Source organism: Lepisma saccharinum, chromosome 1, assembly GCF_977018435.1.
Source record: "Lepisma saccharinum chromosome 1, izLepSacc3.1, whole genome shotgun sequence".
NCBI lineage: Eukaryota > Metazoa > Arthropoda > Insecta > Zygentoma > Lepismatidae > Lepisma > Lepisma saccharinum.
Genome location: NC_139229.1, coordinates 88,197,356 through 88,223,653, shown reverse-complemented (window position 1 = coordinate 88,223,653; position 26,298 = coordinate 88,197,356). Strand labels below are relative to the sequence as shown.

The following is a 26,298-nucleotide window of genomic DNA, read 5'->3' as shown; positions in this document are numbered from 1 at the left end:
CATTGACCCTCATCATTGAAGTTAGCCAACAGTGGCAGAAAAGCTATGTAAAATAACCAAATAATTATGTGAATGCAATTTTTTATGGCCTCCCTGATGGCACAGGGGTAATGTCATCACCTTGTAATCAAGGGGTCCCAGTGGAGGCACATAGTGGCTTGGATCCCTGTTTAAACTGTAGGTCCAGTCCTGATTCTGTGCATAAAGTGGGCTTTAAGCCAGATTCAAGAAAAAAAGTTGTAACATATTTTGAATCCTGGAAATTTCAATAGTGTTTCTATTTAAGTATCACATGTGTATCGCATCATCGAAATCTGTGAATTTCCTGCTTCATCATATCAGTAATTTTACTAGTCTTGGGTTTAAATCCAAGTATGATCGTTTTTGAATTTGTATTTTTAGGACAATTGGGAAAACACTTGAATAATACATGCAGTGGTTGTGGATTTGAACATTAAAAACTATTATTATTTCTTAAAAATATCTTGCCACTTTTAAAAACTCTGTGTCCTTGGTAATTTTTCAGGATGTCAGCATTTGTGATGGGACAGCAGCAAACACTGTTTTCAGCTTTGTGGACAGAGAAAGGACTGCTGAGGCCAGTACATCCAACACAACAGAAGCAGCGCTTGCTCAGCTCTATACACACATCCAGTCACTTCCTGAGTCCTCCAAGAAACGTCGACTACTTAAACAGTTCAATAAGGAAAATGGATGTGGTACACCGTCTGAATATAACCAAAAGAGGCACATGAGGAGCAAGAGTCTTGGGAACTCAATCAAGGTATGCTGAAATAGATTATCCAGCTTCTGTAGTAATGATTTAGGGGTAGGGATGGACCGAAATGAAATTTTGGCCAATACCAATAAAGCACCAATATAAAATTTACCAATAACTGATGCCGCGGTGGCTCAGTCGGTAACGCATCTGACTACCATGCTAAAGGTCCCAGGTTCGATCCCCGGCCTGTTCAAATCCTGGAACTTTTCTAACGATGGAAGCGGCCCCGGCATCCACCCAGCAACGAATAACATGGGTACCTGGGGGAAACCCTGGGGGGGGTAAAGGCAGTCAGTAGCGTGATGCTGATCACATCACCCCCACTCACGACCGGATCAAGAAAGTGTGGGGCATTACCCCCACACCCCCTATACACCTTCATGGCGTGGTACTGTGCACAGGGGAGCACTTTACCTTTACCTTTTTTACCAATAACTGATATTGTACTGATCTGTTATAAAATTGCAAATTGTCCTTGAATCTCAATGGCTCATTGACCTCCTTACTAAATATATGTTACAAGATGATAGTAAAGTGAAAGAAGCTGCATATGTAGACATTTATTTTTTCAAAATGTAGTGCATGTGGATTACATACAGTGGAACGCCAATTTTACTTTCCCACATTATACATTCAATCTTGATGGTCCCAACATAGCAAAATGTTATAAAATTTTCCTTGATTTTACATTTTCCTGCATTTAAAGTTTTTTCAGCTTGGTTCCCTGAAAATGTATAATCAAGGTTCCACTGTAATTAAAATGGCAGAATATTGCACTAAATTATAAGATTCATGATGGATGCGGTAAACGCAGTTTGAGTATTATCTATGTAAAATTTCGTATTTCCACGTTGCACAATTTAATACAGTACTTATTTCCTATTAATTTCGAAGGCTCACTGCCTTCATTTTCTAAGGGTACGGCATCTCACCCCAGGCCCATATCCAAAAAATTAAAATTTCTCTGAAATTAATTGGAAATAACTATTAAATTGTGCAATGCGGAAATATGAAATTTCACGTAGGTAATAAATTATATGGTATTTATAGATATATTGGAGCAGTAAAATTATTGGTAATTTTACCAACAAACCGATACACTGATATACCTATAGTGGCCAATACTGATAGTGTGTATTGATTAATCTCTCCCATTCCAAATTTAGGGCATGTAATAATATTGTATTCATGGATGTATAGGTTGCCCTTTTTTAAATCCCATAATTGGAGTTAAAAATTAGGGTACAGCTTATAATCAAAATATCTACGTTATTCCTAAATAACGTGATGTTCCTTGTTAAATCTACCACTGAACTGATGCCGATGGCATCTATATCAGAAAGTATGTATTGTTATGCATTAATACCAGCTGATAACTTTTAAATACACTGCTCGCCATTAAAATTGCAACACCCAGATGGAAATGAGATAGAAACACGAAACTTGGTAAATATTTGGTTCATAATAAGATAAGAAAATGATTACAGTTAGAGCTCGGTGGTGTGACATGTGACATGTAGAACATGGTTGCATAACCCCAAGGAGCTAGTAGCGTGTACTGCCTCCACGGGCGGCAATAACTGCTGCAACACGGTGAGGCATGGACAGAATGAGTCTATCGATGTCTGCTTGCGGTATGGCATCCCAAGCGGCTTCCACACGGTGCCAGAGGTCTTCAACATTACGTGCCGGAAACCTGAGTTGGGCCAGTCGGCGACCCACCATGGAACAGACATGTTCAATTGGCGACATATCTGGCGAACGTGCTGGCCAAGGAAGCAGGGGCACGTGGTTAGCTTCCATAAATGCGAGGACATTCCTTGCAACATGGGGGCGCGCGTTATCCTGTTGAAAAGTGGCATTATGCAGTGCATGGATTAATGGGACAGCAACAGGGGTGAGAACCTGTGTGATGTGCCGTTGGCTGTTCAATGTCCCTTGAATGCATACGAGACGCGAACGAACACCTATGGCGATGGCACCCCATACCATGATACCCAATGAAGGCCCTGTGTGATGATGCATGATGCAGGTGTCATGAAGCCTAGTGCCACGGTGCCGCCACACGCGTGTACGTCCATCATGATGTTGTATACAGAAGCGGGATTCATCAGAGAACACTACAGCATTCCACTCCGCCATCCATGCACGACGGTCTTGGCACCATCTCAGATGCAAACGCCTATGCTCTAGCATCAGAGGAATCCGCAACAGTGGGCGCCGGGAAAAAATTCCCCGGTTCGCCAAACGACGAAGCACGGTTCGTGGGGACACTGGACATTGTAAAACATCCCGTACTTCATGCGCATTCCTCGTTGACGTGGCCGTTCTGTCTGTAAGGACCATGCGTATCAGACGTCTGTCCTCTCGTTCCGTCGTCCAACGTGGACGTTGTGAACCTCTACGTCGCTCTACAGTGCCTTCCTGGACCCACTGGTTCCATACACGGATCACTGTGGATGCATTCCGTCCTACACGGGCACCAATCTAACTGTAGGATAAGCCGCATTCACGGTATGCAACAATTCGGCCGCGATCGAACTGGGAAACCTGCTGGATTCGCTGCCGTATTCGACGACGTGGCATTGCTGACCGATTTTAACACACTACACTCACGACCATGCACTTTCACTGCTCTTCTGCACCTATCTGACCTGCTACAGGTACCACTTACCAGATGGCGTGGCAGGCGCACATGACGCATGAACACCTAATCATTTCCTTCTGCACCTCTCCTCTACACACTGTGCACATTTCGTCCGATTCCGATTACTACTTCTGGGTGTTGCATTTTTAATGGCGAGCAGTTTAATTTGGATAGTTTGCCTGATCCACCAAAATCTCAACCTACATAAAAATAGGATTAATCACTCATGTGTGTATCAAATAAATGCCTTTTTTTTCATATTACTGTAATCACTACTTTTTTTCTTTTTTTCCAGAAACATTTGTTCAGTAAAAGTTTAAAACGTCAGAAAAGTGGCAGTAATTGTGGTAATTTCAATGTTCAGAGATCTTCCAGTGAAGAAATTTTAAATGTAAGTGAACATCCATTTCTAAAAGATATAATTGCTTTTATTATATAAGAAGTAATCAAATGAAAAGGTACCTTTTTGCCTGCAGAATATGAATTGCAGGAGATATTTACACACTCTCTCTTCACATGCATTAGGACATTTGTTCCACTGCGAAACTATTCAATCTGGATATCGATTCAGTCTGTTATAGCTGCCATCATCTCTGCATCTGACTCAAAGAGGTATCCTTTGAGGTGCTTCTTCAGAGAACTGTACATGTGTAAATCACAAGGGTTCAAGTCCAGATTGTAGGCAGGGTGATCATGCATTTTCCAACCAAACTTTGTATTATCATTGAGCAGTATGATACCTTCGATGATCATACCACACCACAAGTTCTTGGTCGCTGTTTTCAGATGGTGCAGTGCATCACTGTATGTGGATGTGCCTATGGTTTGTCCTTCCAGGAGGAATACCAATAAGTACCCTACTGATTGAAGAAAATGCCAACTAATGGAGTTGACATAATTGTCTTTGGTGATTTTGTGTATTACCACTGTATGCTGTTCCATTGGATCAGTTGGAAGTGGTGACACCATGTATTATCAGTAGAGGCATATACAGGGTGTTTCTAAAGGTCGTTTACAACGCTTGGGAGGTGATTCCTCACACGAAAACAAGCAAAAAGTGTTAGTTCCATTTTTACGACTGAGGCTTCATTTCCGAGATAGGAGCCTCGCAAGAGGTGACAAAGTGAACGTCACACCTAACTGGGACGAATACTATCACAGATAGAGAGGCGGTTCCAAGGGAATTATAAAGGAATCGTATGTGCTCAGTCCGGAAGTCACTATGAAAGGTTCACTGCACACATGCGCAATGGAGTCCTCAAAGGAATCGGGGATTTCCAGCAAGAACAATGCATGGAAAGGCTATGTAACGCAGCAAGAAGGACTGTGACAATGAGAAATGCATTAAAGACAACACATCCCAACCTCAAACATCAAAACATGAGCACGGAACACAAAATCCGAAAAGTTGAGCACGGTTGCATACCCCAGTTACACGCGAGGAATGAACGAATCATGTCATGTGGCATACGAGAGACACATTATTCCACCAGTAGGAGGGAAAGAAAACACAATATCAGATGATTGCGACAACGTGTATTTTTACACGCGACAACTAAGTAATATCCCCCCACCCCCACACACAACAAACAACAAATGCTACAATGTCTTACGCACAGACAGTGCATGTCACTGTACACAAACTGAAGATGTCACTTTCACCACACAAAGGGGGTGGGGAGCAATACCAAGAGTGTTCGCACGCGATCACTGTGACGTAAAAGAAACCACTTTTGGAAGCGCTGCGCAGGCAAGTCTGGCTCTCGTAGTCTGCGTTTGACCTTCATGACTGCTGTACCCAGGAGAGGAGCTCGAAGGGTTGGTTCTCTCCGGCAGTCGTCCCAGTCGTGTTGCAGGTGCTGGGATATGATTAGCAGTTCGCTCTAGGTTGTCATACGTATTGAAATAAGTTGACGTGGTGGATTGGGCAAGCCAAGTATCGCAACAATTGGTCTGTGGTGTTCGTACGGTGATACGGCCAATTTGTGCAGTGTGCCAGTGTTAAACAAAAACAATACTTTGCAGTTCCAGCTCCCTATTACACAGATGGCTGCGTATACGACCCAGCAGTTAACACGTCTATTTTGAATGTTTGGCGAGTGTTGTCAGAGGAAGGAATGCACCCTTTTAAACTGCAGAAAGTACAAGAACTGTTACCTCGTGACTTTCGCCCTCGTATGGAGTTTTTCCAATGGTTGTTGCATCAGCTGGACACAAACCCTCACTTCGGGGCAATGGTATTGTGTACAGATGAAGCCATTTTCACCAGGATGGATGTCTTCAATAGTAGAAACAGTCATGTCTGGGACTTTGACAACCCACATGCACTTTTTGTGGTCCATCACCAGCACAGGTTTTCAGTGAATATGTGGTGCGGGATAGTGCATGATCATTTAATTGGACCATACATTCTCCCTGTTCGCCTGAATGGTCATCGTGCATTTCTTAGTGAGGCTCTGCCTGAACTGTTGGAGACCGTACCTTTGGCACTGCGGTAAGAAATATAGTACCAACACGATGGGGCACCAGCTCATTTCGATCGTAATGTACGACATTTCCTGCATGACGTGGTTCGCAATAGGTTCATTAGTAGGGATGAGCCTGTGCCTTGGCCACCAAGGTCGCCAGATCTCAACCCTCTCGATTATTTCTTCTGGGAGAAATGAAAACCCTCGTATACGACACACCTGTCACATCAGCTGAGGACCTCGTTGCTCACACCTGGCTTGTTTGCTCGTACTCGACGATCCTTGATTTGTCGCTGTCATCTCTGCGTAGAAGTGAATGGCAGACATTTTGAAAACAGTCTGTGATTATCGCCCTCGGAAAATCCCAGTGAGAACACTTTTGGTATTGCTCCCCACCCCCTTTCTGTGGTGAAAGTGACATCTTCAGTTTGTGTACAGTGACACGCACTGTCTGTGCGTAAGACATTGTAGCATTTGTTGTTTGTTGTGTGTGGGGGTGGGGGGATATTACTTAGTTGTCGCGTGTAAAAATACACGTTGTCGCATTCTTTCCCTCCTCCTGGTGGAGTAATGTGTCTCTCGTATGCCACATGACATGATTCGTTCATTCCTCGCGTGTAACTGGAGTATGCAACCGTGTTCAACTTTTCGGATTTTGTGTTCCATGCTCATGTTTTGATGTTTGAGGTCGGGATGTGTTGTCTTTAACGCATTTCTCATTGTCACGGCCCTTCTTGCTGCGTTACATAACCTTTCCATGCATTGTTCTTGCTGGAAATCCCCGATTCCTTTGAGGACTCCATTGCGCATGCGTGCAGTGAACTTTTCATAGTGACTTCCGGACTGAGTACATACGATTCCTTTATGATTCCCTTGGAACCGCCTCTCTATCTGTGATAGTATTCGTCCCAGTTAGGTGTGACGTTCACTTTGTCACCTTTTGCGAGGCTCCTAACTCGGAAACGAAGCCTCAGTCGTAAAAATGGAACTAACACTTTTTGCTTGTTTTCGTGTGAGGAATCACCTCCCAAGCGTTGTAAACGACCTTTAGAAACACCCTGTATTTTTGGTAAATCTGTAATAAAGCAAAATTTTGGTACAAATACAGAGGCAATTTCGGGTTCAAAAGCGATAAATGAAATAAAATTATGGTGTTACAGCAGTGAAAAATTTGATCAAAAGTTGTATATAAAATGACATTTTGGTTTTAAAATTGTGAATATAATCCTAAATTTTATTATATTATTACACTTATTACACAAAATGAACACATCCCTTCTAATAGCACATTTATGCAGTTACTAGAATATTAAGTTTATTCCTGTGTAAAGGCATCCTTTTTTGCTTCTCAAATTTTTACAGCAGAATTAACAAATTTTCCATGAATTGCATAACTCACAGGATAATTCAAACTTCAGAAATTGTTGTGTTGGTAAATAAACTCTAAATTTCATTTTTATGCCTATTTCGCATTTTGCAGTTCATTTCACATCATTTCGTGACAAGACAGGGTAGGCAAATGCACCTCACACATTTCAGAAACATGAAAAATGAATATTACAGCATGTTATTTCACATTTCATGTTTTCATTATAAACAAAATATGCATGCCTCTAATTATCAGCAGCATTGATCAGGGTGGCGACAGACCTGGAAAACCTGGAAAACCGGGAAAAGTCAGGGAATTTGAGGTGTCAAAAAAAGTCAGGGAAATGTCAGGGAATTTCATGTTCATTGACTTTTTTAATTTTTTTTTATATATTTAAAGATATCGTTTTGGAACTCTGCACGGGAACAGGAAATCTCGTTCGCAAGTTTTGGCCTCAACTTTTATGCCCCTTTTATGCAGAACCACGACGCCAGAAACCAGTGATGGCAGGAGGGGGAGGGAGGGAGAGAGAGAGGGAGAGAGAGAGAGAGAGAGAGAGAGAGAGAGAGATTTATCTCGCCCTGGCTTCTCGGCGGGAATTTTAAATTCGAACACTCTTCGGAGGAAAATTCTTATAACTCTACTTCGGATAACTTTTGTTTTGCAGCTAAAACATCATAGTATGCAACCGTATACAATTCAGAACGCCTAACTGAGCAAGGGTGGATTGGGGGCGCGACCACCGAATTTCAATGAAAAAAACAAAAATCTGGAGTTTGCCCCCTCTTCTCCTGCTATTTTGGGGAGAAGGCGCAAATCTTAGTATTCTCTTCAAAGAATGGACGTTTCCAAAGAGATTGAAACATGTTTCATGTTTCTGGGTGCCATACAAGTTGAATAATGAGCCAAAATGTGAAACTCTGGCCGGAAATGTGGCATGGATATGTTGCGGAGAGGGGGAAGGTTGGTCATCAATATGAATTTCCCAGGCTTGCTCCAGACCTGTGTCAGAGTTTCCACCCAAACATAAGAGTATGAAGGTCCAAAAAGAACATTCATTTCGTAATCAGCACCATGATACCATATGGTATCATCGGGCGAGTACGACCTTACTCTGATGATACCATATGGTATCATTGGGAGAGTAAAGGTTAAGCCTCTAAATATTACGTGGAATATGCATTGAATTATCATTTTTTCTTGTCTGTATGGGAGTAGTAAGGGGACTTGTCAACAGATGGAGGAGATAAAAGCGGGTGGTGCCGTCCGATAGTTGTCGGACGTCGTAGTAAGGCATTTTGTTGGGCAAACTAAAGGAACATGGAAACAAATAGGTTCCATTGATACATATATACGATTTTTGTCGAATATCGCCACCCGACAAAGTACCTCACTACAACATGCGACAGAAATTGCATGGACTGCAACATCCAACAAAAATCACATGCATAAACAAGAAGAGCTTTAGACTGCAATTATGCGTTGGAATTTTGTTACTCTTCTGGCTCACTTCACCTTATTTAATGTAGCAGTGCTTACGAAGGTTTTCTTTCATCATCCTGACGTATTACTGGTTTCGCACAAGTTAACATACGTTTACAATGACATTGCACTATTCTTAGATATCAAGAAGAATCCAACCAAACGGGATATATATTGAATACTATCACGAAAAAGTGAAACATAAATCTGCATTGGTGAACGTTATAAAAATTGGCAAGTGCATGCTCCCAACCTCAAATTTACTGCAACACTAGTATTGCAATGAAATTAACGCCACTCTCTGTCCTGTCTGTTTAAACTCATGAGAGATGGTCATTAATCTCTCACTGAGTAATGTTAATGTCCAATATTATGAAATAAAATACTACTAATTAATATCAAATTTACTCAAATCATTCAATCATAAAAGCAAATCATTTTCTTTAAGAATTGACTTTTCTCTGCCAGCCCTGCTAAATTTTCACTTTCCATCTACTAATTTATACGAGGGGTGGCCAGAAAGTAATTTCCAAGTAGTAGGGACATTGATTTTTCGTAAACGCCAAAACAGTGAAAAATGGTAATTGCTGTGAAGTTATGTTGAGGATGTCTGGTGGAGTGATGTCTGGACACATTTTTCGCCCATTCGAATATCGAAATAATGCGAATTGTTGGCGTTTTTAGCGATTTTTTTAAAAGAAATGTCCAAAACAACGAAAAATTCCATGAAATCCAACATTCTTGTCTTTTCTAGGCCATGTTTGTGTACATAGAACATGCAAATTTTCCAACATTTTACTCAAGAGTAAACTATAGAGTTATACGTACGTGGAATAATTCCGACAACCACATTAAATTATGTATTTCCCACGATTTTTTCGATCCCCTGCGGGGGAGAACCGGGATGTTTTCCACCTATTCAAACTGCTCCGGTGCCCACCCAGCTTCATATGAAGCTGGTACCTTGAGGAAACTTTGAGGAATAAAGGTAGCCAGGAGCGTGGTGCTGATCACATCACCCCTACCTTCAGCCATGATCAAGAAAGTGTGGGGCCCTAACTCCACACCCCTACTATACAGGGGATCACTTTACTTTTACTTCCTCAACAATCTGTTCCAACATATCAAACTGTCACGAAAATACGTAGAACATGCGAACTACAATTTAAAATAATAGTTCAAAAGCACAATGGAGTATTCCGTTTCGGTATATTTGGCAGATAAATGTTCTAAAACAAAAATGCGAATTTTGGGGAACGTAACACTAACAAGTCAAAAAAAAGATAATGCCAATTTTTGGTGCCATAATATATCGGTATCTGTCACGTGAGATTGATTGATTTTAATTTTTTGGGTGCGTCGCTACTTATGGTCATTATGCACCCTTCAGTATATACGGGGAAAATTCCATTATCTAAAATCCTTACCTTAAAGGGCCTCCCCCATGGCGCAGTGGTAGCGTCATTGCCTTGTAATCAAGGGGTCCCGGGTTCGATACCCGGTGGAGGCACAAGTGGTTCGGATCCCACTTGAAACTGTAGGTCCAGTCCCGATTAGCCTTACTGTGCATAAAGTGGACTTAAAACAGCAACTCAAACCAAACCTTACCTTAAAATTAGAAAAGGGGTATGGAAAATAACTTTCCCAAAATATCTTTCAAGATATCAAACTCTCACGAAGAGGCGTAAACCATGTGACTTACAATTTGAAACAGTAGTTTAAAAACACCATGAAGGTATTTGCCAGAAAATGTGCTAAAATGAAAATGTTAATTTTGGGGAAAATAACGCAGTATAGTAAAAAATTAAAAAAAAAAATACACCAATTTGAAAAGAAAAAAATATCAAGGTCCCTACTGATTAGGCATAAATAAAACAAGAATATCAGTTGTAATTTATTGCATTAGTAACAGTGAGTCCCTAACCTAATTTTCGGCATAATCACCACCATTGTTCTGGCATTTGTCGTACCATGGCACTAAATTTTGTATGCCCATGGTATATGTGTCCGACAGTAAAGACTGGAACTATCTCTACCGCAGTGTAGCTGTCAAATCCTTGCCCTGCCAGAAACCTCTTCAGTTAAGCAAAGAGATTAAAGTCTGTACATTCAAGGTCAGGGCTGTACATGGAGTGATCCAAGATCTCTCACCTGATGTGATGCAAAGAGCCCGTGTGTACTCAGCTGTATGGGGTTGTGCACGTTCGATTGGCGTGAATTGTCTGCACCATCGTCTGACCATACTATCACTCACGACGTCAGGTCTGCACACCTCACACGATTGCTGGTGGCTCTGTGCCAAATTCTGAGCGTGCAATGTAGGCTACATCGCAGTCGGTGGAAGACTGTATGAGAGCTGCAATCTTTAACCTAGAACTGTCCTAAAACGGCTGCATTGAAACAGTACCAGATTACAGTTACATGCCACTTCTTCCTGTCTGCATGTGTGTGTGTCCCTCTCCCGACAACTAGTGCTGCGTATAGGCACCATTGGAGCTTTTTTCAGGATTCCCCTCGTATATGAACTTTCAGAAGCTTTTATTATTAGACTGTTCCTGTTTTAATGTGTGGTTAGCTAAATCAGGTACCTATACAATGCAATACTTTAAATCCCTTGCGTTAAATTTCTAATACCTACATATCCTTTTCGTCAGCAATAATAGTATAACTGCATGTTGTCAGTTTCACAGTACTTCACTTGGATATACTGTACTGAAGCAGAAATCTCATTGATAATGTAAGGAAATATGACACTTTATTTTGTTCGATTCAATTGTTTCACTTATATGCAAGAGTTAAGTTGTTTGCTTTACAGAGAAGAGAGAAGTAGCTTTATGCATTGAAAAATGAGTCCGCAGTCCGCACTCATGGTTCTTGCATGCAGAGGGTTCCAAACCTCAGTGGAAATATCAACATATAATACCGAGAATGTATAAGGAGACTGATAAATTACAAATTGAATTTCTTAATCATTCACTTTTCACTCTTATCTCATTTAGTCGAAACTTTAAAAATAATCAAGTATTTTATTTTAAACTTACTGCGTATGACAAAATTCCGTAATCCTTCCCTAGCTTGTGAATTGTAATAATTTTCCAAATTCACTATTTTGCACTTTGAATTCAAATCATAAAGAATAGAGAAATTAAGTCAATTTCATAGAAGATAATATTGGTACTTAACAAAACCATACATGGATCTGTGTGGGTATATTATTTCTATTTGCAAAAACATCGATTTAGTTTAGTTTGTAATTGACAGGGAGAAATGTAAATTTTGTCCTGGAAAACCTGGAAAAGTCAGGGAATTTCATTTCTGCTTGTTTGTAGCCACCCTGATGATCCTTGAGAGGAAGCTCTCATCTTCTTCATTATATTGGGTCACTTGTCAGGGACCGTTCCATTCTCAGTTTTTACTCTGCTGACGAACATTTTGGCACCTATTGTGAATAAACTTTCCTGTAGGCTAGTTGTTCCTTCATGTGCTGCACACTGCCGTAGGACTCGTCAACTGTGTCACCAATACATTCCAGGAAAGTCTGCCAGTTTGCTTGAATCAATGTGTAAATCAAGTGGCTTGCCCGTCAGTGATCCAATTGGTCATCTGGCCAGGTCATGCATTGTCCTTTGGGTTCCATCCAGCACGAAACAGCTTACTCCACTTTTTCATTGTCTTAGCCGATACACACTTGTCACTGTAAAAAGTCATGATCCGATGATGAATGTCCACTGGTTGAGAACCCTAAGTATACAGGAAGCATATCACACCTCACTGTTCTCTCCCTGTGATGTTCAGCAATGGCTTTTTACCATGTGTCACATGTGGGGTAGAACGACAACTGAAGAGTATGTATATGTGTCAAGTGTCCTGCTGCAGAGATATCACATACACTTGACTCTCTGCTGCAAATGGAACGGGTGTCCCGTGTACAGTCACGGACAATTCTGGGTTATAATGATTCTATTGAAAGTCAATTGCATCCTTCCAACCCAGAAGTGTCCATGACTGTACTACATCATTCACAATATTTTAAAAGGTACCTTTTTGTTTGATCGCTCATTATATATTAGGTGGTAACACTAATGCATTCTTGTGTTATTTAAATTCCATTTAATGTCATTTCTCACAGTTACAATTTCTAATGGGTTAATAATAATTACAGTAAATATTGATTTTAAACAACTGAGACAAAGTCCCAACACTTAGCTTGTTTTGTTGGAATTGCTGATTTTCAGATCAACTTTGATCATTCTTTAGGGATGGTTGACAAGAACCAGGAACAAGGTTCAAACATGGTTAAAAATGGCTTAAAATGTGTTAGAGCTGAACAGACTTGACCCATAATCACTTGGAGAAATAGTATGCTGTTTACTGCACCCATTCCAGTTCCAGTTGTTTTTAATATGCTGATGGCATGGCGTGAAATATAACTTTTTTTTAAGTTTTAATTGCTAAGTAGAAGGTACTTTTAGAAAGAATTACTTTATTACCAGTTATTGGTAAGTAAATAGTAGGGATGGGCCGATATGAAATTTTGGCCGATACCGATAAAGTACCGATACCGATAACCGATATTCTACCGATCCGATATAAAATTAGAAATGGTCCTTGAAGAACCTGAAATGTTCATTGATCTCCTTAATAAATGTGTGTTTCGAGGTGACTGCAGTGCAGAAGAAGTTGAATATTTAGACAATTACTTTTTTAGAAAGTAGGGCATTGAGATTATCCATAAAAATTACAACAAAATGGCAGAATTTTGCACTAAATTATGAGATATTTTTCGATATATCGGATTGGTAAAATAATCGGTAAATTTACCGATAAACTGATACACCGATATGCCTATATCGGCCGATACCGATAGAGTACCGATTAATCGGTCCCATCCCTAGTAAATAGTATGTAGGAGAGACACTAATATCGTATTCAATTCATGAACATTCAACATCATCACCATGGTGGATCCAGCACAGTTCATACTGCACTACATAGCATGAAGCATTTTTGGAGTGATCTGTCAGGTCTGCTTGATTCTGTGGTCTTTTTCCATACACAACTTACTTGATGTAGCCCCACATGAAAAGTCTGGAGGTGTGTCAAGTCAATTGAATTTGCAAGCCATTGGATGTAACGATGTGGCCATTATGTTTGTCTCATACACTAGCATACACTAGTACATGAAAATTGAAGAAAGAGTCGAGAACAGTAGTAAAGGAGGAATGAAGAAAGTGGATGGAAGAATGGGTCAAAGTGCTAGTGTATATGGGGAACAAGAAAGTATTGTATGGATTAGTGAGAGAAAGAGGAGACAGCTGTAAGCTAAAGGATGAAAGGGAAAATGTTGTAGAAGGGGATGAAGAAATAAGGAGAATGTGAAGAAACCATTTCGAGAAATTGCTGAACATAAAGAAGTGAAGGAAAAAGAAGACAGGAAGGAATAGTGAATCTCGCATGGCAAGAAGTGGTGGAAGCGTTGAGAAGAGGTAGTACACTTGGAGTAGATGAGGTGCCAGTGGAAATGATACTAGGAGGAGGAGTGATTCGTGTGCAGTGGCTATACAGTGTGGCAAGAGAGAGAAGTGCCAAGAGATTGGACAAAGGGACTAATAGTTCCCATATTCAAGAAGGGGGACAGAAAGGAATGTAAAAACTACAGAGGAATAACAACAAAGGTGTATGAGAAAATATTAGTGAAAAGAATAAGGGAAGTAACAGAGCTGAACATGTGAGAGGAAGAGTGTGGATATAGAAGAGGCAGATGAACAGTAGATCTGATATTCACCATAAGGTAATTACAGGAAAGGCACTACGAGTATGGAAATGATTTGATTATGGCATTCCTAGATATAGAAAAGGCATACAATAGCATGGACAGAACAAAGATTTGGAAGGTTCTAAGAGAGAAAGGAGTCTAGGAAGAGATAGTGTATTGAGTGCAGAGCACATGCAAGGCTAACTAGAGCTGTGGGAAAAATGGAGTGGTTCAGTATAAGTAATGGACTAAACAGGGAAGTGCTCTTTCCCCACTGTTCTTCATAATTATGATGGATGTAATTAACGAAGAGGTGGGGAAGAAGATAGGAAAGGAAGAGATGAAGGCCTTGTTGTTCACTGATGACTTAGAAATATAAGGAACAGGGAAGAGACAGTTTGATAGTTGGAATGAGGAATTCAGAAGAGCAGGAATAAAATTCAGTGCAGAAATGAACCAAGAATAAAGGTGGACATGGAAATGACCTATGAAATGCAAGAAGGTAATATATAACACACACTATGTGACAATAATTGCGTATAGAGCAGAGACTTGGACCATGACAGAGAGAGATGAAAGAAAGATGCAGGCAGTGGAGATGAAATCCTTATGGAGTATATTGGAGAAGACTAGAAGGAATAGAATAAGGAATGAGGAGATCTGACAGGCAGTGGGTGTGGTGAAGCTTCATGACAGGATAGATCAGGCACAGATGATATGGTTCGGACACATGAAGAGGATGGATTCAGAAAGACTACCAGTAAGAGCTTACAATGCACAAGGAGTGGGAATAAGGCCAAGGGAGAGATCAAGATGTCAGTGGAATGAGCAGATAGTGGAGATTGTTATGAGAAGAGGACAAGATTGGAACACCGTGGAAAGAGAGGAAGACCAGGATTAAATGAGGCAGAAAATGGCAAAGATGATGATGATGACGATGACAAGGACTACCATTTGGCTGAACCCATTGTAAACCCTCCATATGCCCTGTATGTGCATCCTGTGCACTCATATTCAAACAGATTACTCGGAGATATGTATATTACATTATTGTATACAATTGTCTACTTTTATATCTCAAATGGATCACATGGCAGCCTCCTATTGGAGTGGTTAGTGCACCATGCTACGACAAATGGAGTCCTGGGTTCAAATTCCAACATGGTCATGGATGTTCTTTGTGTGTCCATTCGCCAATTCCATCATATCATCACTCATCTTCATCTTTGCGATTAGCCAAAACTGGCAAAAATGTGAAGTAAAATAATCAATCAATCAAATGGATCACCTGGTATATTTAGTCTCTAGAAATAGAGATAACTCATGTTTTATTTACAGTTTCCCTAAATTTGCCAATATGTCTATTCTATGCAATTTTTTAACATTTTGAGATCCATCCTAGTTGGAAAGATTGTAGTTTAGCATAGACATGCAGTGCTGCTTGTTAACTAAGGCTATGCTTGAATATACCCCTCACTAATATTTCTTTGCAGCAGCATAGCACCAGGATGTCTATGTGTATTAAAATACTAACTTTCAATCGCAACACTGAAGGTTCCCTGTTTTCATACTGGTGTAGGCATGTGCATTTCTTTGTGAGTGTGTTTCATCAGTTTTGTAGAATCGCTATCCGTATCACTGTGGTATTAAACCAATGTAAAAATATGTCTGGTTGTTGGAGACCTGTGCTTATTGGCTTTAAGTGTATTTCTAAGCATTACAATTAGTCAAAAGTAACGCACTTCATTGTTGCAGACTTTTGGTCTGCAAGATATTTGGCCTGTTGTAATTGCATATGATATATTTGTGTGTATGAATTTGGTACACCATAGAGATCTTGCTATTGCTCTCCATGAAAATAGACCAGTGAAGGTTGGAGCTTCCCCTTGCCTCTTCCATGCCCCTAAGCCTTGCGACAGGTTAAGTTTGCAGCAGGTTTTATGTATTAATCCACGCTACAACAGGGCTCAGAATCTTCCCTCCCAGTCTTGCCTCAACTGCTGAGCTGTTCATATCGCAGACAATGAGAAAATCTGCAGTATTTCCAACCACTCAACAGATCAAAACTCGTACATGTATGTCAAGCAAAATGTATTTTTGCTTCTTTTTGTTTCGTGAACCATATAATTTTTAGAGGACTTTCGGTGCATAAATTATGTAATAATTGTGACAATGCTTAATATAAATCACGAAATATCTTCGAAACACGAAGGCGTGTGTGAATGTGTCGAGCATGTATAAAAAGAAATGTAAAAGTAAATGACAGGCCCCTCTTGAATGTAATGGCGAGTTATTGTTTTTGGTTTAGAAATAAATACATTTGTGAAAATCTTGGTTGCTTCGTTCGAAATACACCCGTTACTGTAAGACACATGCACTTCAAGTTTACACAAAAAAAGAATGATTTGTTATTGGTGGTATATACAATGGAATGCATTGTCGGCTACTATTACTCTGTTTGGTTTCAATTCATGAATCACTTTGCTAAAACAGGATTTAAATATTGGTCTGTCCATTTCTTGGTAATAATCCACCCTTCCCTTTCTTTGCACATGGAACAGTAAACATGCATCTTCAACAAAGCCTTCATTACTAAATGTGTGAAACAATAAGCTCCCCCCTCCACTTTTCTTGTGGGTCAACCCAGTGCTCAGCCCTTCAATGAGAGATTGGCGGTGGTTTTGCAAGGTGGTATCCTCCCATGCTTTGTTCAATGTACACCGCATTGAAAAATAATAAACATGTTTCTTCTCATGGCAATACCTTTTAATACCTTGGAGATTCTTGTGTTGCCAAACAAATAATCATTTCCTTCTGCAGTCAAACAAACCCCAAATCATTCAACACCCGAGATGCAGTTCATGCGCACATTGACAGCAAGTCCCTCTCACTTGGCTGCGACAATTGAAAGTTCATTGCGGTGGAGTATAAACCTCGTGCACTTTCTTCCAAATCAGTCGCGTGGAGAAATCATTAAAGACCACCCTTTCTTGAACAACTTGCCCGGTGTTTCCATCTTACACGTTAAAAAGAAGCATTTTCATCGCATAAATGGAATGTTCGCTGACACCTGTCAGCAATGGCGTTATTTTCGTCACCTCAAGCTCAGTTTCATTTTGATATTGTTGCCGTGAGGAGGAATATACATTTAAAACAACTTGCTTGACTTTGAAGAGCTTTTCCTAAAATAACTCTTGGGCAAAACCATGTACTGAACAGGAAACCTCGATTCAGCCATTCTTGCCACTGTATAGCATGATTAGCAACGAATCACGATAAACACGGTGAAAATAGTGGGGTGTGCAACACTGGTATCACTGATTCCATGTTGTATGCAACGTGTTCGAGTCCCTCTCGACTTGCTTTTGAGTTTCAGTGTTTTGTTTCGCTCAACCCACAGCCCAGTTGGCGGATCTGCGGTTGCAAGTTTGTCTGCTCAGTGATTGCAACCAATCAAGTCCATGCCTGTTAATGTATGTATTATTTTGTCTATATATTACAAATGAAATAACTGTTTTATGGCAAGTATACAGCAGTGATCAGAATGCTACATTTTAAAAGTAGCTTTGCTACAGCTACAGCTACTCTTCCAAAATGTAGCTTTGCTACAGCTACATTTACCTAAAAGTAGCTCACTACGCTACTCCTGTGCTCTACTTGCTACTTTGCTACTTTTTGCGCTACATCTGCATAAAAACCTAAAAGCAACCATATGGATATTTAAAAAAATCCCCTACTACTGGTAAATATATTCTGTTATTTATTATCATGATTCCCGTCATTCGATAATTTTGATAGCAGTGCTACTTCAGTTACTTATTTTTACTATAGTTTTTGAGAATAAGGTACCTATGTAAGTGGCATATCAATTCAAATTTGATATATGAATATTGCAATTAGGGTGTTACCCAAATTAATTATTACAAGTATACACAAATAAAATTTGGTAGGATTACGTATTTATGCTCACATCAAAATATTTTTCTTGAGAATAAATTCTTCATTTTTCAATAGACTGATATGAAGGCAGCATTTAGAATGAAAAGTACCTGGGACCCTTTTGTAATCAAAGGGCCCCACGTTCGATATCCAGCGGAGGCACATAGTGGTTTGGATCCAGTCTCGATCAGCTTATCTATGCATAAAATGGACTCAAAACAAAAAGTTGGAAAGATGCCTAGTTGGGAGGATGGGATCTTCCTGCTCCTCCATTCTGCTTATCATTCATCATTCTTCCTCATTCTCACAATTAGCTGAAAGTGGCAGAAACTGACTATAGATAAGAGAATAATTAAATAAACCATTCATCCTCATTGCCTTGATTATCAAAAATTACAGAAAGCGATGCAAAAGTAGGAAAAATACATAAATTTGAAAAACTATGTATATTAACTAAAGAAAATTATCATTTCTGCAGGAAAGTCAATAACTTGTACATAATTTTTACAATATGATAAAATATATTGAGGAAACTGTCGTGTAAACCCTAGTGTTCTAAAAGTATTATAATTTTAAAATTTGTGAACAAATATTATCGCGAAAATAATTGAAATTCCAGAAACTTTATCGTTCTTGTAACAATAATTTCTTGCTGGTTAGATCCTATATACAGACAATGATCAATGCTGTTAACATACTGAGCCATTTATTGCTGGCACTCTTCCTTTGCCAGTGCAGTGAAAAATCTATCACTAGTTTTTCCACTGCAAGTTGTGTTTTACACAGTAATTAATGACATTTTGATGTCTCTTACACCATGGATATCCACAGGATTTGTTCCAGGAGTGATGCAAACGAGACATTTTTTTTTTCCAGGGGTGCAGCAAACAAGGCATGTTGCTCCCCAAAATAGCGATGCAGCTCGAAAAAGCGTAGCTGTTAGCTGAAATATATTCAGTGGAGTAGCAAGGGGTGGGTGATAGTCCGGGGCCTCACGTTCCTTGAGGTTGATACAAAAAGGAAATAAAAATAAAAAAAGGATGGAAAAGGCTAATTTTCGTGGGCAATAATATTAGAACCTTCTGTTTTTAAATTCTAATTAAACGTTATAATTTGAATTAATGCCTCAAATCAGGGGCATAACGTGCAGCTGGGTGGCCTAAGGGGCCAGAAAAAAATAAAATTTATTGTTTTTCTCATGTGAAACATTTCCGCAAAAATTCAAGATAACTTGCTTGGACATTTTTACCCATTTATTCTTTTATTGAATAAAAAGCAATTTGTCTTGCCTTTTCTTCTTTCTCTTCATCTTGCACACCCGATTTTAATATGCTAACAATAAAGCACCTCCAACTGCCACGGAGCAAGGCATGAGGCATTTAAATGTTCGCGTTGTTTTCAACTCAAGGATAATACGTGGGTTAAGTCATAAGTAATGGCAACTATTTTTTTTCTCGCGAACAGGGGACAATACGAAAAATCTAAGATATACGTTTGAAAGTGTATGGAATGTACTTTTGAAAGAAGCCACCAAATGGTGTATGTGAACAACGGTGGGGTAGTAAGCACGCACCCAAGTTCAGTCGGTGAGTGACAGCGTTCGAAAATGGAGGTCGTGAAGCAGGAGCAACGTTCGTACGTTAAAATAGCAGTTCTCCGTTGCAGAAATGCACGGGAATGCCATACAGAGCTAGGGGAAGCTCTGGGTGTGCATGCCATGCCCTATTGAACAGTGGCAAGGTGGGTGGAGGCCTTCAAATGGGGCAGTGTCAACTGCCGATCTGCCTCATAATGAAACACTGTTGTCCAATATCCTGTGTTCTGCCTCTTCCCTATGACAGTCTCCTGCATCCAGACTTCATCTGGTTGCTTCATTTGAAGGTACATTCCATACACTTTCAAACGTACATCTTGATTTTTCGTGTTGTCCCCTGTTTGCAAAAAAAAGAATAGTTGCCATGACTTATGACTTAACCCTCATATTAGTAGTTTCTCCTTACTTCTTACAGCTTCAGATTTCAGCTCCCGAGAAACAGAGAAACACATTTTTAAGGTGAATAAAATTATTAAATATCATTTTCGTCAGTAATTTACTATTAGCCAATTATTATTTATATGTAATAGTTTGCTGACGTATTTATGAAGATCTGGTTCGATTCTAATTGCGATTAAAAAAAAAAAAAAAAAATTGGGGGCTTCGCGTTCTAATCTCGCCCAGGGCCTCACGGTATGTTGCTATGCCACTGAATATATTCATATGTCAGTTAGTTACCTGGATATCGGAATTATTCAGTTACTAATGAAGTAAATTACACAGGTGTCTATAATCTACAATATCAAGATATTTGTAATGTAGATAATCTGTATCTCCATGTCTACTGTCTTTATGAACCTGCAAAAGTAAGGGTGTTGCCACATTCAAAATTCACCTCAAAATGCTGAGAAAAAATGTTGCTGTAGCTACAACTACAGGAATTTTGATGCTTCGCTACCGCTACAACTACAATTTTCAAAATGTAGCGTTGCTACAGTTACAGCTACAAATATTGTAGCTAGCTACAGTAGCCGGCTACTTCTGACCACTGGTATACAGTTATGTCGGAATATAACTCGTCTCAGCAGAACTATGTTCTGTGTGAACGTTTGGGTCTACATATGTGAAAACCTGGTGCACAGCTTAGCTCTCCAGGGTTGCCACACTTCTTCTAAGCTGCTCAGTCAACACTTTGCATGTTGTACGTATCCGGTTAATTTCATCGGTTGAAATTGTTGCTTATTGGGAACACTGTGGGTGTCATGACGTGACCTTGACTAGACTATTTTCATGGCTTTAGCTTTAGAAAGTTGATTTAGCTGAGATTTACGTGAAAACTGTCTATAACTTGACAAGTTTAAAAACAAGACGCTGCAATCCATTGTTTGCGCACCTCACATCACATTTCCCCACTACATTGTCTGCGGCGACGTTCATTCGCAGTGTTGCAAACTGGAGGGAGCTGAATCCTCCGAGAATTTTCAAAGAAATTTGAATGTGAAAGGCATGAATTAGTATCCCGTCACCTACGCTACCTATTGATTGCGCTAATTTCTAAATACATTTTGATATTTTCCCTTTAAACCTTAAATGAATTAAGTTATATTAGGGATATTTCTTACCAGCTAAGAAATGTATGAAATAAAACGATACAAAAATGAAAAATATATAAACGATAGAACTGAGCTCACCTTCTAAATGTTTTCCAGTTCTCCTTCTTCAGTTTCACTCTCCCACTCATCCGAGTCTGTGTCTACCGATGAATCTGTGTTAGTGTCTGAATCGGCTTCACCAAGTCTAATTATCAGTTCATGTACACGCTCGTCCATAAGTCCATCTCTTTGAAAGTAAGAATCTTGCAGCCAAGAGTAAAGAGCATGAACATTTCAATGCTTTAGAAAAGAACACAGGCAAGCGTGTTATCAGATTGCTTTCTCGTAGTGATTGTTGTACGATAAACAAACGAACCACCACCCCACTCGGTTAAAAAAAAGCAAAAAAAAAAAAAAAAACTGGCCACTGCTCGATGTCGCATTCAGAAAATGAAGTCATTCGCCCAGTAGTTTCTCTTCGGTATAAACCTTAACACACGTGCGTAATACTACAGTTTACGATCGGCGCACTGCTCGCATTTTCAAAGGCCGGATTAAATAAAATGAACCACTGATATAATAGGAGCCTGCATGCACGGTCACGCTAAACAGTGAAAATTGTTTGTCATATTTGTTTTAGTTTAATTTTGCTGAGTTGGCACCACTGGTACTCTCAACGCCAGACCAGTGAGTAGAAGAGTGGTGGGGAGGATGACGTAATACGAAGTGCTCCGCAGCGATCTGCGCATATCGGGACTTAACTTGTCAGGCTATAGTAAAGAAAGCTATTCCCAAATGTATGTGCCACAATTTTTAATAGATATCTGCATTACCATCAATTAACTAAATTAAAATTCAATACTATGTGCAGTACATAGATATGTTTTAACAGCTTGGTTGCATGTAGACCTGGCCTGTGCATTGTAAATGTGTGTGTTCTTTAGTCGTTTTCATACTTTCTATTTACTACATATATTCGTGTGAAGAGATTCGTGAAAATTCTTTGCTTATGTGCTATATTTAGATTTTTTTTTTTTTTTTTTGCAAACTATTGTTTACAAATTATAAGTCAGTCAGGGTATTGTCCAGATGAGATGTAAAGTTGCACCAACAGACGGAACAATTAATTTGCCCCTTCTTATTAATGTACATGATCATTTGATTAATTTGTCCATAGATGCATATTTAGAAGTTTATTTTACAGAAACGCGGTACACATATTATGCTTCAGTATTTGTAAGAATGGTAATGATAGGTAGTATTTTATTATAGTATTACAGACATTTAGAGTAAAATTAATAATAATTTTGTATTTTTACTGATTCGCCATCTTTATCATTTTTGTTGTTTTTATCTGGGCAGCTAGACAAATCCTGCACAATCATACCAAGCAATAAACATAACTGAATGAACCTAACCTATCAGAACAATATCCTTTCGTATGTCAGTCCAAGTTCATTAAACATGGGGGACAAACAGTTAAAATGCCAGAGTGCTATTGCTTCCTTGGTCTTCATCTGTTTTTAAGTCGACAATGCCAGTAAGAAGCTGGTGTGAATATCATAACGATGCTTGTGTTTGTGTTGAATTCAAAAATTTTAGCCTATGCACATACGCATAAATGAGGAACAACTAATAAAAAGCTATAGGTTGTCTGTAAAGGGTATTTCCAATATCACAGTTTAATAACATGGCTTTTAATTGACATACAAACACATACTGTGGTTTGTATGATTTAGTAATTCAAAAAGTGGCACATCTAATTGGTATTACTACAACTCTGTCCACACTTGATACACACCTATGTTCGTGCAAACAGTGACAATGCCATTATTGGGTCTTTAAATCATTCACAGGAGTTTGGTACACTTGGTCTTTTGACATACTTCTCCCCCCCCCCCAATCCAGGGGTGCATTATCAGGAAACCTAGGAGACAAGGTAAGTTTGCCATCTCAACCAGTTCAACATACTGGAAAAGTTAGATTCGGGACTTCTCCTTGATGAAAAGGAATTGTTTGGTCAACCAATTGCTGTATCCATTACAACTCCCAATATTTCAAGGTAATTTTTAGCATTGACTGCTCATTCAACAAATGCAAGTATATTCTCAAGAATGGCTTATCATCCAGCTTAATCACCTGTAGCAGGTGTAGTTGGCATGGCTGGCTGGTGAAGAGAGCGATATCACTTTCTCATCTCCTGTGAGGCCCTCTGAATAGGTGTCTCTAGAAAGAGGCCTGTGTGTCTTGTGTCTATCCTAATTTATTCTAGGCTGGCCTACATGATGTATCACATACCACACTTTTTCTTTACATGAGATTGTACCACTTGCATGTGGCTGGCCAAGAAGGTGTTTGCACCTGAGTGAGACTTTGATTTTTTCTCCTGGCAGTTGCCAGTTCAAATTATGCAACTGTTGTCACCTGGAATAAAAACAATACGTCATTAAATCCATGGCAAAATAACCTCTTTACTTGAACCATTATAGGTTCCTATATGTCAATTAATAGTCATATTTAATTGTGAAGCTGTGAATATCTTTATAGACAGCCTGCAGATCTGCTTAAATGAATTACTTCTCCAAATGCATTGGTTTCGAGTATGAGCATTATTTGTGCTTTACTTGTAGAAAGTAGATGCTTAAAGATAGTATACAGAGGCAATTTTGTGCGTCGAGTTACAGATGTATAGCATTTATACAACTTGGAAAAGGTTATTTTACCTCTGCTTTTAAGTTATCTGTTTCTTGCATGTTGTGTATTGAATTTTTGCATCTTACCTTTGCATTCCTCATCCTTGCATGCTGCTTGTAACTTTTTTCAGAGTCCAGATTGCAGAAACACCTCTCCAAAGCTTAAGCTTTATCAAAGGAGTTCACATGAGTTATCTTCCTGCTCTGAAGCTTCTCCGTCTACGTGTTACCCTCGTATGCCAGATTTGAAGAAATCCTTGTTGTCTCCAGCTGTTTCTTTGTGTCTTCAGGGACAGGCAAAATCAGCAAACAGCCCAATTGAATCGTCAGAGAGTATAGGCAGAGTGTCTGAAGAGAGAACTCCGATAGTTTCCAAACTGGAAGCTAATGAAGATCTTCAAAGACCAATTTTAAGAAATCTGGCTTGTCAAATTGCCAGGAATCACGAGCGAATGATCAAACATCCAGCGTTTGATGGAAGTCGGCAAACTTTCAGGAAACGTTACCAAGGAGCGAGTACTCCTGTACCGGTCCCCCTAGCTACCCCTTCCTCTGCATCCTTTTACGCCAATGAAAATGATTCCGAGTCACCTCCAAAGTTGAGTCGGTTTGAAGAATCAAACCATGCTGCTGGTTCTAATGCCGACCTGCCTTGCGTAGGAGGTGCAACTCCCCAGTCGGCAACAACCGAAGGTACAGATTTGCTTGTGAGTAATCCAGCTTCTCCTCATAATAATATAACAGAATGCAATAATGTGGCTGGGCATGCAGGTGAACCTGTGTTGGACATTGCTAACAACCTTCTAACACCTCGGAATGCTCTAGCTGTAACCACGAGCACTCCGACCTCCCATTCCATGCGAAGGTCACGAGGCCTAGATGGTAAAAATCTTGAGGCTAGTTTCCGAAATCATAGTAACTGCCTGCTCACCCCGATCGGGGATGAAAATAATTCCATGTCTCCCATTACAAGGTCCACCCAGAAAATGCCCAAATCTATGCAGGTAATTAACTACCTTTGTATCTTTTTGCATGCTAGCATAGAGATGCATGCACAAATGATAATCTGTGGAGTGATCATTTTAGTTAGTTTTGTAGTTGGAATGCTATTCTATTTTCTTTTTCCATAACTTTCTATGTGAGAGGGGAAATATGAGAGTTGTTAACATAATAGCATTGTTAGTCTTTTTTCTAAAAAAAAACAATCTAAATGTATGTTCTGGGGTAATAGTAGATTTTAAAAAAATTGCTTTTTCAAAATGACGTTTGTAAACAAGTAACATGCAAGTTTGTTGTGTTCATAATTGCAAGAAAATATATGCATGCAATAACTATGAGGGGTGTATTTTATCTATGTATTGCATTAGGTATGATTTTCCCCTCCTGAAAAGCTCATGTGGTTTGAAGGGGGAACTAATGCTTAATGTTGTACTTCTGGGCATGCAGATGCATTCCTGTGAAGCATGTGCATATTTTAGTCTAACATGAATAGTTAATTAATTCTAATGACTTCACATTTAATTTTTTCATGCAATTTTAGTTTGCAATCTATTTCTCGATAATACATGCCTCGCGAACTAAAATTGTACATAAAATGAAACATGAAGTTATTAGAATGAATTATATATCTCCGCATAACCGCCAAACAGATATATTTAGATACAATATGAATGGAGTTGTATAATTTTCAATATAACCATTCAGTATATGTTAGTTTTATGAACTTTTCTTCATATTTTTTCTTATCAAATGTCAACGATATTCTGAAACCTGAAATGTTATTAATAGGGAACGGAAGTTGATGAAATGTCATCTTTTTTTTCTGACATCTCGGACACGATGCCCATTAAATATTCACAATATTCACAATATTACACTTCATCTAGAACCCAAAGATGGTAATTTTAAAGTGCATTTATTTGCATTTTTTGCCAATTTTCAGGTTTTAGGTAATTTTCCTCGATTTTCAGCATTTTCCTGTCATTTTTCGCTATATTCGGTGTATTGTTTTGTCATATTTTATCACTTCTTTCATTTT

The 26,298-nt window shown here is 39.3% G+C and overlaps 1 protein-coding gene across 5 annotated transcripts in view; it reads left to right on the top strand.

Moving 5' to 3' along the window:
• The window catches only part of RhoGAP54D (Rho GTPase activating protein at 54D), a 65,368-nt gene that overhangs the window by 33,635 nt on the left and 5,435 nt on the right, over window positions 1-26,298 (top strand). Inside the window, exons 7-10 of one of the 5 annotated variants that reach the window (XM_083134451.1) lie at window positions 527-784; window positions 3,724-3,819; window positions 15,999-16,097; window positions 24,392-25,264. In XM_083134451.1, coding sequence (XP_082990577.1) covers window positions 527-784; window positions 3,724-3,819; window positions 15,999-16,097; window positions 24,392-25,264 — 1,326 coding nt within the window. Of the gene's footprint in view, window positions 1-526; window positions 785-3,723; window positions 3,820-15,995; window positions 16,098-24,391; window positions 25,265-26,298 lie in introns of all 5 variants that reach the window. The other 4 variants (XM_083134468.1, XM_083134443.1, XM_083134476.1 and 1 more) reach the window with 4 other exon arrangements.